Source organism: Coffea arabica, chromosome 11e, assembly GCF_036785885.1.
Source record: "Coffea arabica cultivar ET-39 chromosome 11e, Coffea Arabica ET-39 HiFi, whole genome shotgun sequence".
Classification (NCBI taxonomy): Eukaryota; Viridiplantae; Streptophyta; class Magnoliopsida; order Gentianales; family Rubiaceae; genus Coffea; species Coffea arabica.
In genome coordinates, this window is record NC_092331.1 from 54,003,087 (window position 1) to 54,016,470 (window position 13,384).

General features: G+C 37.5%; 1 protein-coding gene across 1 annotated transcript; it reads right to left on the bottom strand.

Annotated features, from left to right (window-relative positions):
• Window positions 1-12,104: 12,104 nt before the first annotated feature.
• On the bottom strand, window positions 12,105-13,345 carry LOC140021744 (probable LRR receptor-like serine/threonine-protein kinase At3g47570). The gene is made up of 2 exons (XM_072073045.1): window positions 12,633-13,345; window positions 12,105-12,463 (listed from the first exon to the last, which is right to left on the bottom strand). The coding sequence occupies exons 1-2, from the start codon at window positions 13,306-13,308 to the stop codon at window positions 12,111-12,113; spliced, it is 1,029 nt and encodes a 342-aa protein (XP_071929146.1). The 5' UTR covers window positions 13,309-13,345; the 3' UTR covers window positions 12,105-12,110.
• Window positions 13,346-13,384: the final 39 nt, after the last annotated feature.

Genomic DNA, 13,384 nt, shown 5'->3' on the forward strand with positions numbered 1-13,384 from the left:
ATTGTGTAATAAGTTACCTTGGCTGAGCTGAGTGTTTTTCTTTACATGAATTACAGAGGAAAGTAACTCCATGCATTGTTGATGTAGACCGAAAGCACTCACTACAAGCCATGTACCAGTATCGTTGAAAAATGTTTCCAAAAGAGATTCGAACTTTGACCCATGCAGCCTGAAAGAGTCAGGCGAGCCATTATTACATCGAGAACCATATGGATAAATAATCATACAAGGAAATCACATGTATTATACCTTCCGCATTCCTGTCAGATTGCAAACCTGAGTAAATTTCTGGTTTGGCTGAAACGAGAGCTCTGGATTATAGTTCTCGTATACTTTGTGGTTAACTATATCCAAAAGAAAATTTTCATTTCTCATTGCCCTGTTGAAAAAAATGACAGGTTACATTCAAACAGGGAACTAAAAATGAAGCCTGAACACCGAAAGTAAGAAGCATATGTTCGCGAGATTACCAATTTTTCAGTTCTCTAGCTTGTTGGACAGGTGGATCAACAAGAATGACAGAGTCAAACCACGTAGATAAAACTACACCTAAAAGAAAATAGCATGTATGACTTAGGGAAAAAACACCACGAGAAAAAAATTTAACAGTTAACTGCTGAGAAAATGTTTGCAGTGAACCATTATAACAGCCAACTCTGACTCTTCTGCATACAACGACCGGAAACCTGTGCATGTTCTGTAAAATTTTCTGGCCTTCATCATCGACAAAAGCATCCCACATGGACAGTTTGACAGTTTGAAAGCTGTTTTTTAGAGAAAAGAATGAACATCATAGTTGAAACTGTGAAAAGTGAATATAAGAAATGATTATAAGCGAGAGAAGCTCATACTCTTCATTAACAAGGACAAACTTCTGCACGCTGGATTCTTTACCATCTTTGGTAATTTGTTTCCGGTCGAGCGTAGATATAACAACAGCCAAGATGTCTATACAAAAAAAAAATTGTGAACAAAGTCCCTGTAACAAAAGAAAAAACGTATATGTATATATTTTTAAGCAAACAAGCTTACCCACAGATTGATCTTTAATATCCATGTATTTGATCAGGTCGGTAAACTTGGTATAGGTGAGCTTCACAGGTACAACATCTTCATCATCACTGACCTCTTCAACAAGTGTCCTGGTGGATATAACCCACTGTGTTTACAGGCCGTTAGACTGAAATTTTGGAGGAATTGGTCTCACAACTGCATTTGAGATAAGATATTTCTTATATACTTGCAGAAGAGGACTCATTTTAGGGATGTCATTATTGAAAATGATCCCTTCAACCAAAGATCCCTATAAAAAAACAGAATGAGGTGACAATCTAGCTCGAAGCAACAAACTTTTTTAAGGCAGTAGAAAATGGAACGGGAAAGCCTGTGAAAGGCACAGCCGATAAATTCGAACATAAGCATTAAAGGCTTTTAAAGCTCTAGTTATTTAGTTTTAAGCATAGAATTGAGATAGTGAAATGGCTAGCTATGTACCTCTGAGTCCAGGAAAATGAATTTTTGTTTTTTTGTTGGAGTAGCAAGTGACGATGTAACATGTTGTTTTTCCTGAATTGTGATCTTACATGTCCAATTTTTTGTGCCAGGAAGAATCTCTTTCATTGGAAGAATCTGTGACATCCTGAAGTAAAAAAAACAAGAATGAAGCTGAAGGAATGAAGATGAAACTGAAGGGAATAACAATTATAAATGGCAAGCATTTTATATAAACTGACCTTGACAAAGTATTGTTACATTGTAGCTAAATGAAACACTTCAGTAAAAACAACATTTCTTGTTTTGTTATCAATTTTGATATCGTCAAAAGTTCCAGGAACAATCAAGATTTTAACTATATCAGGAGTCCTGGCTCTAGACAGTGCAATGTAAAGCTGGCCATGAGAAAACACAGGTTCGTGCAGATAAACTCCAACATAATCCAAAGTCTGTCCCTGAGACTTGTTAATCGTCATAGCGAAACATAGACGGATGGGGAACTGCGTTCTTATGAAAGGAATACCATTTTTTTCATTTTCAGGGGTTTGCAGAGGAATTCTGGGAATGAAAACTCGCTTCCCTCTGTGCTGACCAAATACAATTTCAGCACAGATGGTATGCTGTCGTAACTCTCTACATATGAGCCTTGTGCCGTTGCATAGGCCTTCAGCCGGGTTCAAATTCCTGAGAAGCATGATAGGACAGTTTACTTTGAGGAGCAGCTTATGTGGAGGGAGTCCTTTTGGATTCTGACTATTTAGAAAGTCTTGATAATCTCCCTGAAACCTCTGGTTAACAGTTTTATCTGAACTTATATAGGTATAAAGCTTCCCTGAAAATTTCTCAATCATCATGTCGTTAAGCTCATCAACAGAGCTATTTCTAGGAGAAAGGATGCATCTATTGATCATTTGATAAGGATCGGCTGAATTGAGATTCAGATCAGGGAAAACACAATGTATTAATCTGCATTTAATTTTCAGAAATTTGGAGTAAAAAAAAGTATAACATAGGAATTAAACAGGCATTCAAAGGATAACATGAATGATAGACACTGAAATCACCTGTCCAAGGACTTGTGTTTGTCATGATAGGGAATTACCAAGTCAGAAGGGAGTGTTACATCTCCATTTTCATCAACAGGCTCTCGTCCTTCACCAATTCGTAACAAAAAGTCAGAAAAGCCTGGGTTTAAAAGAGCTCGCATATTTGCCTTCAATGTCAACTTATGCATACACAACCACAACGAGGAACTAAGAAGGCTTGATTCAATTAAATCCTGTTCAGAAGCCTGTTCAATAACTGGTAGGGTCTGTCGAAAATCTCCACCAAAAACAACAACATGTCCACCAAAAGGGAGAATAGAATCTTTCAAGTCTTGTAGTAAACTGTTAAAAGCCTCAATTGCTTGCCTCTTAGCCATAGACGCTTCATCCCAAAGAATCAATTTAGACTCACAAATTAACTTAGCTATGCTGCTCTGTTTGCTAAGCTGACAAGTCTTATTGTTTGAGAAATCTAAAGGAATTTTAAACCGAGAGTGCGCAGTTCTTTCTCCAGGAAGAATGGATGCTGCAACACCAGAAGTAGCAACAGCGATAGCAATGTAACCTTGAGCCCTCAAAGCAGACAGAAGCGACCTATATAGGAAAGTTTTTCCAGTTCCACCAGGACCGTCAATAAAAAAGGCTTTACCTTCTGAAGAGAAGACTGATTGTAAAATTAAATCAAAAGCGTATCGCTGTTCGGGATTCAACTTCGAAGGCAACAATTCATCCTCAGGATCAACTACAATGTTTCTCTCACTCTCCATTTCTCTGGTACTCCGTTCAGGCATAGCAAAGGAATCAACAACTAAGTGAAACTCACCTATACTCTTTCCCATTTGTACTAATGACCTATTAATGTCCTCCAAAACTCGTTTTTAATCTCACAATCAGAATAATGAGTAAACTTCTGAGCATTTATATAATCTGATGAGAGATCCTTTTCAAATCTAGTCCACAAGAGTTTAGGATCAGTACGAGAACAGTAGAATAGAAGAGTAGCGAATAATAACCGCAGAGATGATGGCATTTGAAAAGCTACAGCTTCTTCTAGAGTTTCACCCATCTTAAGAGCAGCTTCTCTAAAAGAGCTTATTAGTTCACCATTAACAGTCAAAAGATCATCAAATGACGTGGGACCACGAACATGGCATAACAAGAGCCTCAAAAAATATCGTTCACCCTCCTTTGGATTTGCTGTAACTAATCTCCCTATTACTCCTCGGTGCTCCCTTTCAGACCAAGTTTTTGTTTTAGGAGTCCATACAAAATGTTCAGGGAACTCCCTATATAAACACCTTAAGTTCTGCGTTTTTGCATTTGACTTGTTTGTCTTAAAAAATTCAGTCAACATGGTCCTAGAGAAATCAATTTTTTTCAGCAAGTAATTCAAATCTGAATTCCTGTCAAAAGAAATGGATTGCTGATCAGGAAGATGGACTTGAAGAGTATAAACGGACGGAGTCATTTCACTTAGCTGGAACTCATAGATTCGCCATAATGCTTCAGGTGGAGATATCCACATGCCTTTCTGAAAGTTACTGATCTCATCGACGTCACTACAAGAAGCCTGATCAATGACCTGAAAGCTGATAAGATCAGGTCATTTAAAAACATATTTGTAAAGGTATTTGACAAGCTTCACTGTGGAACAGATTTCCACATTTATATGGCAATCGATCAAAGCAAGCAGGTATCGGTTATGAGGTATAACCCATCTATTATCCCACTCATGCCGCCGAACTTTTACCTTTCTATCATCATTCCTCCTTCTATAACATGGATATGAATCTTCAACATGAATGGTATGATCCGAAAAAAATTTTGGATAATGACTTTTACAAGAACCATTTTTCATGCAAGGACAACTTTTATCCATATCTCCACAGGGACCGTGAATCATATGCTTAACTACAAGAGAGTATAAGTGCTGGTATTCTTTTGGGTCAGAAAGTTCAGCGCAAACAATTTTATCATATGATTCAGCATTTAACAATTTGAACTCTGGCTTAAGAATTAATAAGACATGAGCATGAGGAAAGCCGCGTTTCTGGAATTCAATAGCATAGACACACGCTGCAACCTCTCCAAAAATGTGTTTATGCAGAAGTTCAGACTTAAGGACTTCAAATTTAGCTCTAAAAACTCTAGACAATAAATCTGGCCTATCCTGTAGCTTCTCTGTATATCTCAGACCTTCTTGAATCTCCTTCCACATAGGATTGCATGTCATGGTAAAAAAAATACCAGGTTTCCCATATTTCTGAACCAAAGACATGGCATCTAAATATCTGCGTTTCATATCCCTCGGACCCCCAATAAAAGATGCTGGTAAAATGGTCCTTCAACCAACTCTAGAACCCTGTGTCTGACCAATAGCAATGCTATCTAGAACTCCCTGGAGCACATCTGTGCGTATTTCATTCTGTTTTCTTCTGTGGAAGTCAAGCCTAGACGTCTCAATCTTAATGTAGGAACCCACGACAAACTGCTGAAACAACCTAAGACTGTGCAGCAACATAGACGCATCATCATCTCTGACTTGGAACTTGTAGCAATAATATTCTCTAGCAGACACAAAATAGTCTTCAGTCGAAGCCTTGTCAGCAACTAAAAAGGACAGACATATAGACATAATAAGGAAAAAACGTACACCTGATGACTAAATGAAGTCAGAAAAAAGCAAGGGGGAAAAAATCTGCCTCTTTGTTCTAGCTCCAACAACTGCAATGGAGTATTTATGGAAGAAAGATCAACAGATGGGTCCATCTCAGAGAAAGTTCCTTTTTTTTCTTTTTATGAAATCGTTTAATTCCATAATGCCACCTAGATTCACCTCTAGGAAAGAGAAGAGGATACTGTAAAGAATCACAGCATCCATAATAAAGCTGGACTCTATAGCTCGTGCTAAAGTGACTATAAACTTGAATGTGAGGACGCATATCAACTGAATCATCGTCAGTTTCAGTCCAAATAGCAGCAACCTGGGACGCAGTAGGAAGGTTATATACTCGTTGGTCGAGTCCAGGATTACAATTGAGAATAATTCTATGATTCTCAAGGTTTGGAACATCCCTTAAGCTTTTAAAAAATTTTGCATAAGGATTATCTTGTAGCACATTCATAAGCAGCTTCAAAGTATCCTCACGAAGCTTATCAGAGTTTTGAGCTACCTTTTTTAATGCTTCATCAGTATCATAAACATATAATTGAATTCCACTAGCCTGATCACCGTTTGCCAGCAAAGAGTTCAAAAAGTGATAATCCTGACCCTGAACTCGAAAGGTATAAACTCCATGTTTATTCTTTGTTAATTCCCTGTCATATTTTGTAGCATACGATGTAAAAGCTACATTGTTATTATAAGTGCGAGCCTTTCTTCGAAAATCCTCACACTCCTCATCAAAACCAGTAAATAAACGTTTCAAACTGTAAGGCATGGGAGGAGAGACAATTTTAACCTCGCCTCCACGACAGCAGAAAGAAGAAGGTTCCATGTGAAACCTTTTGGCACCACAATGTTCACAATCTGGAACACTGGGAAGGATAAGAGATTCCTCAGGAATTCTTTCAAGCCTAGAAAGTTTTGAACGGCCACGTCGGCAAGAGACAGCTGTAAGTCCACAGCGAAAAACCATTATGCTAGAGAAACGAGACTAATTCTAATAGTTTTAAAAAAGAAAGGAGTTTGTGACCATATAAATGGAAACATAAGCTGGTACGAAGCAGTAGCATAAAAAGCTAAATAATAGGTTTGATTTTGTAAACAGCTACACTGGATAGATAAGAAGAAACTACGATCAGATAAAGCGGCCAAATAACAGTATTACCCCGGGACAAAGAAGGTGTAGGCAGAGCTTTCGGCCGTATAGAAGGAGACAATTGGCTGTCAGAATGCAGCCGAGCATTATCTGTATGCTGCACAATACCATAAAGCTCATTCTGGCTACCAGTTCGCAGATAAGGATGAAGCGTTTCAGTAAAAGCGTGCGTATTTTCCCCCCTAGAAATAGACGGCAGAACTATTTCATTGGTGGCAGACGCTGATTCCATGCGTTGCTCTGCAGTAGGAATCACCAACCGACACAGGAGGGTAGACAATAAACAAATGTGAAGCAGAAAGAATGCAAAACAGAGGTTTCAGAGAAGCAGAAACAATTGAACTTGTACCACTAGAAGAAGAAAACGGAGGCAAACGGCAAAGACGAGTGGAGAAAGATGTTTGATTGTGAGGATCTAATGGAGTAAATCCAGAATTAAGATGGCAATCTGATTGTTGAATACCCCCAGCGTCCCGCCCATTAAGCGCAGTAACACCTAGATTACTAAGAGAGGCAGGCAAATGGGGAACCGACTCGTCATAACATCTACTATCGGCACGCTGAGGAGCACTATGAAAGGCGCAAGCAAGAGAGGTTTGACAATTATGCTGGCTACCCTCGCCCTGACCAAGGGGCGACCCATTTGCGCGACCATTACCAGGAACAGTAAGCCTTCTTTTCTTTGCAGCATTAGAATCACGGCGACGGCGCAAAAGCTTGGCCTTTTCTTGCTCTGGCATTTCGGCATAGCGTTTGCGACGCCTTGAATTCCTATCCATGTTCTTAGACCGGAAGGCTGAAGAACATAAACTAAGCCCAACAACCAAAGGAAAAATGACACAGCAACACCCAGAGTGCAGAACAGGCAAGAGAAGAAATGGAATAGATACAATCACACAGCAACAAACACAGAGGCACGCAACAGAGGCATAGAATAGAGGACAAAACACTTTTTTTGTAACAAGAAATTCGAGCATAACAGGACAATAATAAAAACATGTAGAGCTGAATGAAAGAGCACAAGGAAGAACGAACGTGCTTAAAGAAAGAAACAGGAGGTTAGAATAGCTTTAAAACCTGAACTGGCTCAAACAAGCACTGACTGGAAACACACGTCTCCAAAGTCAAAGGAACACCAGGTGAAACAGAACTGGCGCAACACATTGCTACAGCTTCCAGAAAAGCAACGAAAGGTTTAGCACGTACACAACAGCAGAAGCAACAGAGAATAACATGGAGAAAGAAGATAAAAGCAAGGAAAATAGACAACAAAAAGCACAAACAAGCATTACAGCGAACAAATAGAGTGCAAAAAGGAGAAGAATGAAAAAATACTGAGCAGCGAACAAGGCAAGGTTCAGAGGATGAAAGCGACCAACAAACAAATGAAGAGAGCTAAAAACCGAGCAAAAATGATAAAAAAAATGGTTGCAACGAAAACAAACGCGAACATGCACAGCATCAACGAAGGCAACAGCACAAACCCGCATCACAAAAAAGCAGAGGAAGGAAAAGTAAGGAGCTAGAGCTGTAGTTGTGGAAGACGACAATGCAACAGTAACAAGCTACAAGCAAAGGAAAAACACTGGGAACATGCAGAAGAAAGTTAAAACCCAGAGAAAAGGCAGAAAATCTCTGGAAACAAAAGGAACACCAACACACACAGCATCAGTGCATCATAAAAAAGCAGAAGGAAAAAAACTAAGAACCTGTAGCTGCATTTATGGAAGACGGCAATGCAACAGTAACCAACTCCAAAGCTAACAACCAGGAAACAAAAAGAATGTAAGACAAACAGAGCTAAAAGAGCACAACACAAAATTTAAAAAGCAAAAGCAACGGTGAAGACAGAATACACTCACCATAAGCACAGCAAACAAGTGATAGCAAAAAGCAGTGAACAGAAGACAGAGCAATCAGAAGCAAGCTAAATGGAACCCAAAAAGAAAGATATCCAGCAGAAACCGAGCGAATTGCCCAACGGTTACGAGGTTTCCTAGCATGGCCGTACAGGGATTAGATGTCGCGTTGTTAAAAGCGGAAGCAAGTTGAAGATTGAAAATTTGGCGGTAGAGGCCATTTGACACAGATGGGCACACCCCCAGAGATTATTACCAACAAATACTGAAGTAAAAAAACAGGTAAAAAAAACAAACTCTGAAGGAGCAAAACGTAATTTCACCTCTGACCAAGAGGCTGCTCTGCCGCTAATGACCAATGATGACTATGACTAATGACTAATGACATCAGTTCATTTGTTGTGGGAAAAAAATATATATAAAAACCATGCAAAAACTACCTGCCATAAAGAAGAAGAAGACTACCTGGTACGGGAAGTTGACATCATAACCAGCGGCCAATCCTTACAACACACATGGGCGGACGACCATCAAACGTGGCAGGGGGCGGTTCCCTCTTTATCTATATGGTTGAAAAGGAATTTAACCCAAGCAACCAACTAGTAAGAAAACTTGGTTTAATTCGTACAGGGTATTTGTCAGCTTAGATCACTATCAATTGAAATGCAACAATTCTTGGATTAAATAATTAATTATAGGCCATCTAAGGTATTCCACCGAGATGATGCCAAAGTCTTTATTTTGGACGAAAGACTTCAACAATAATACTAAGGACTTGAAAACGTGGAATTTATAGTACATTGCATGACCTCAGTCTATTGTATGATCAATGCGTTTAGGTTAATTAGACTACACTAGAGCCAGTTTCATTATATTTATTTTCGATTTCAGATTTAGAAGGTTATCAGTGGAGGATGAATCAAAGAAAAGAGAGGGGATAAAAACAATGAAATTCTACCTAAGACTAGAAAAATAAACTGTCAAAGAATCAAATAAGTGCATAACGAACCAATTGCTTTTAACTGTAGAGTTAGGTAATGACATTTTTAGAATAATTATTATGACACTTTCTTATAGCGTGATGTACGTGAAAAAAATAATGATTGAGATAACAAAAAAATTATTAAAAAGTTTATTTGTGATTCAAGTAAAAAAAATTTCAAATAATAATGGATCGAAACATGCTTGTATGTGTATGCAGCGACTAGCAAGAAATAACCTACAGCCAGTGCTATCTATTGATATATCTTAAAGAAAGAAATCGACCAAAATAAATTTCTATTTATAAATTAATTTGCTCAGAGTCTACGTGCATTTCAATCATTTACTTGCTAGACATTACCTGCCTACCAAGGAAGACTTTTTCCACATGTTGGACTTCGTGGTAATTAGCGGGTTCTTCTTTCCAGAGAGTGATATAAAGTTATGGAGAAATTTAAACCCCTTTTCTTGTCATTTGAGTCTATGTTCCCCTAATCTGAGGTGATAGTGATACTAAAGTCACCTAATATTGCCATCTTGACGAAGACTACAAGGGTCAAAATCTATGTCTCTTCTTTTCAACCAATTATTCTAAAGTGAAGTGTGGAGAAAGATAAATAATTATCGGAGTTATCTTGACTTAGACCTGCAGCAATTATTTTCTTTTTTCTTATATCCTTCCTGTTAATTGGATGGAAAGAAGCGAGAAATAGATTCGAGACTTTGACCCAAGACCTAGACCTGCTACAGGTGTTCCCCTCCCTCTCCCACCACCCCCTCGGGCACAAAAAAAAAAAAAAATTTCTACGCGCTGTAGTTATTATCTTTTTTCTTACATGCCTCTACAATTTCAAGTTCCAATTGCACCATGAGCTCTAGCATCACTTGTGTTTTTCCCCCTGCATGCACCCTTATTTCTTTCTCTTTGTAACCATACTTGGTTTTGATACATGTCGAATCACCAATACACGAGCTTTAGGATAATCTTATGTGTAGTGAATAACTATGTCTAAAAAGAAATCGTAACAGCAGTTCTTGCTTTTACATCAAATGCAGTCATTTCTTTTTCTTCGAATTTTCTTTAAATGCACTATGCCCCCTAAAGTTTGGAATGTTTTACAACATAGTCTATAACATTAATTTTGTGACATTTTAGTCATTCTGTAATTCAACTTTGTCTTTGAGTAGTTGGTGTTTTTAGAATTTCAAAATCAGGTCTATTTTCAAATGTTCGAATCTTCAGACAAATATAACGTTACTTTCTATTTGAAAACTCATTTTTTTCTCTCATTTAGTCATTCTTCTCTTAGCTTGAGTAATCAATATATCTTTCAAATTTTTTTTCCATTTTTCCTTTTCTGTACGTAAATAAAACTCAATTTCCAAAGCCTTCATGATGAAGATTCTTGGTTGTTTATGTGATAGGGTATGTGCTGTTGGTGATATATAATATTTGTCAAATATCTTTTTACATAAATTACACCTTCTTTAAACAAAATCTGCTGGTATTGTTTTGTTTCTTTTGTATTTCCAAAGCCTTCATGATGAAGATTCTTGGTTGTTTATGTGATAGGGTATGTGCTGTTGGTGATATATAATATTTGTCAAATATCTTTTTACATAAATTACACCTTCTTTAAACAAAATCTGCTGGTATTGTTTTGTTTCTTTTGTAGTTATCAATGTGAGAGGGAGTGTCTATTTTCTTTCCCACAAATATGGTGGGCTTTTCCAAAAAAAAATTCACTTGCTATCCATCCGTTACTTATCTCTAAAATAAGGGCAGCAGTGTTTTTTGACCAACCAATAATTTAGGTTAAAAAAATGATAGTCCAGACACTAACATGGAATAGAAATACGTGCAAGCCTATACAAAGAAAAAAAAAATCAAGAGTATTCAATCAAGTGAGGTCCATAATTCTAATCTCAATCTTGATTTCGACATTTGAACCAAACACCCCCTAAATGGTAAAAGAAGAGGAGACTGAAGACTTATTCAAGTTTTTTAATCCTCTAACTGTCTCATACCACAAAGGGCCATAATTTGTCTAAGCATACTATTATGTGGAAAGAAAAAAGTGGCACCAAAGAACTTCTGACTCAGTCTCAAGCCAAGAATTGGCGCATTATTTATTTATTTGTGCTATTTCCTTTCAAGAAAGACTGCAATCTGAGAAGAGAAGCCATTAAAAAAGTTTGTATTTTCAAATATTGACTCAAAAGGCACTAGACTAGAACAATCTTGTATGAATCCCGTTCATGTTTCACGTATTAATGCGGTCCAACGAAGAAGAATATAAATTCATCATGCTACTAGAATTTCCTCAACTGGACTTTAGTTATCTTCTCTACCTTACAAATGCATCAAAAATCTAACATTCGCTTTTCTGAGTTCATTTGAAACAGAATTAGTGCGAACGTCTTTTGAGAAGTATTGTACGTAAACCATGTTGTTTAAGCATTCAAGAGTATTGTACGTCTTTTGATTGCAGTTTATACCTCCAGAAAGTCTATCTTTTTCATTTGTAGCCTAAAATTATTTTTTCATATGTTTCAGTTTTGGCCAATAAGTTTACACAGTCGACAAGAATTTATTGTAAAACTATCAACACCCTTGCCAAAATTAGCAAAATAGAGGTATTACTAAACAACACCAAAATCCATTGAGAGAATCCTTTACAAAATACTAAAGCACAGAATGGGCTCACTTGAATCTATAACCGAAACGTTTCTAAGTAACAAACAGGAAATCAACCATTCATGGATCCATGGCCCATCCATCCACCAGGCATCAAATACAGAAATGCCTGGATTCTATAGATTTAAGTCACAAGTCCCAAAACTGAAAATTAAATCTTACAGAAATGCTATGAATAAAAACTTATCCTATATTCCTATTACTATCTATTTTAAGGCGTGATATCTTTGATAAACTGAAGTTTGATCTTCTGCAATGCTCCTAGAACTTCTTTCATGTTTATTCTCTCCTCAGGAGCATCTGTCGTGCAACTTAAACTAAGTTGCAAGATAGACGATATGCATTTAATCTTCCTTTGTACCGTTTTATCTTCAGGATGAAACAAGTCTGCGTCTATAACTTGAATCACAGAATCTGGTGAGCATTCTTGTATCCAACGCCTGAGGTTTAATTCTTCTGTAAACATCTCATCCTTAGGCTTTCTTTTTGTAAATGTCTCCATCAATATAATCCCAAAGCTATAAACATCACTACTTGTTGAAATCAATCCTTCCAGTCCATACTCTAGCATCAAAAAATTTGAAACTAGTTGTTAAAGTCAAGTACTAGTACCAGTTCACCAATTTTACATATTTTCAAAATTTTTAAATTTCACATACTGTACTAGCCATTAAAGTTGAAACTTTAATTTGAATGACATAAAAAATTTGAAATTGGAATCAAGAAAAGTCACCTGGGGCAATATATCCAAATGTAGCAAGAGTCTTTGTTTGTACCACAGATTCTCCATCTCCCAACAACTTCGCAATTCCAAAATCGCAAATATGTCCAACCATGTCTTCATCTAGGAGAATATTGCTAGGCTTCAAGTCACAGTGAACTATAGGCATTGAATAGCCATAGTGGAGATATTCCAAACCACAAGCCACATCTATCATGATACCCAACCTTTGCCTGATACTTAGGACATGACGGTTTACATGAAGCCATTTCTCAAGGCTTCCATTGGGCATGTATTCGAGCACCAAAGCCTTAAAGTCAAGGCTAGAGCAAGCAGTAATTACTCTAGTTAAATTTCGATGACGAAGGCAGCTTAAGACTTCACATTCTCGATCAAAGCTTTTAAATGCACCTTCTAGCTGCAAATCGAATACCTTTATGGCCCAAACCATCCCATTTTCGCGAATTCCCTTGTAAACTGAACCAAAGCTCCCCGAGCCAAGTAAGTTACTCTCGCTGAATCCATTTGTTATTTGTCTAAGTTCATAGAAGGATGCCCTTTCAAATGTCGCCATGGGAAGCAAGTTCTGATTCGGAGCTAGAGTTTTCTTTCTCAACTTTAGCCTCATCAAAAAAATTGAAATCACCAAGGCTAATATGACAGATCCTGATGTCAACAGAACAATCATGACTATCCTTTTTGTCCTTGATTCATGCTCAAATGTACTTGCACAAGGTTGGAGCCAAGGACCGCCACACAATGCT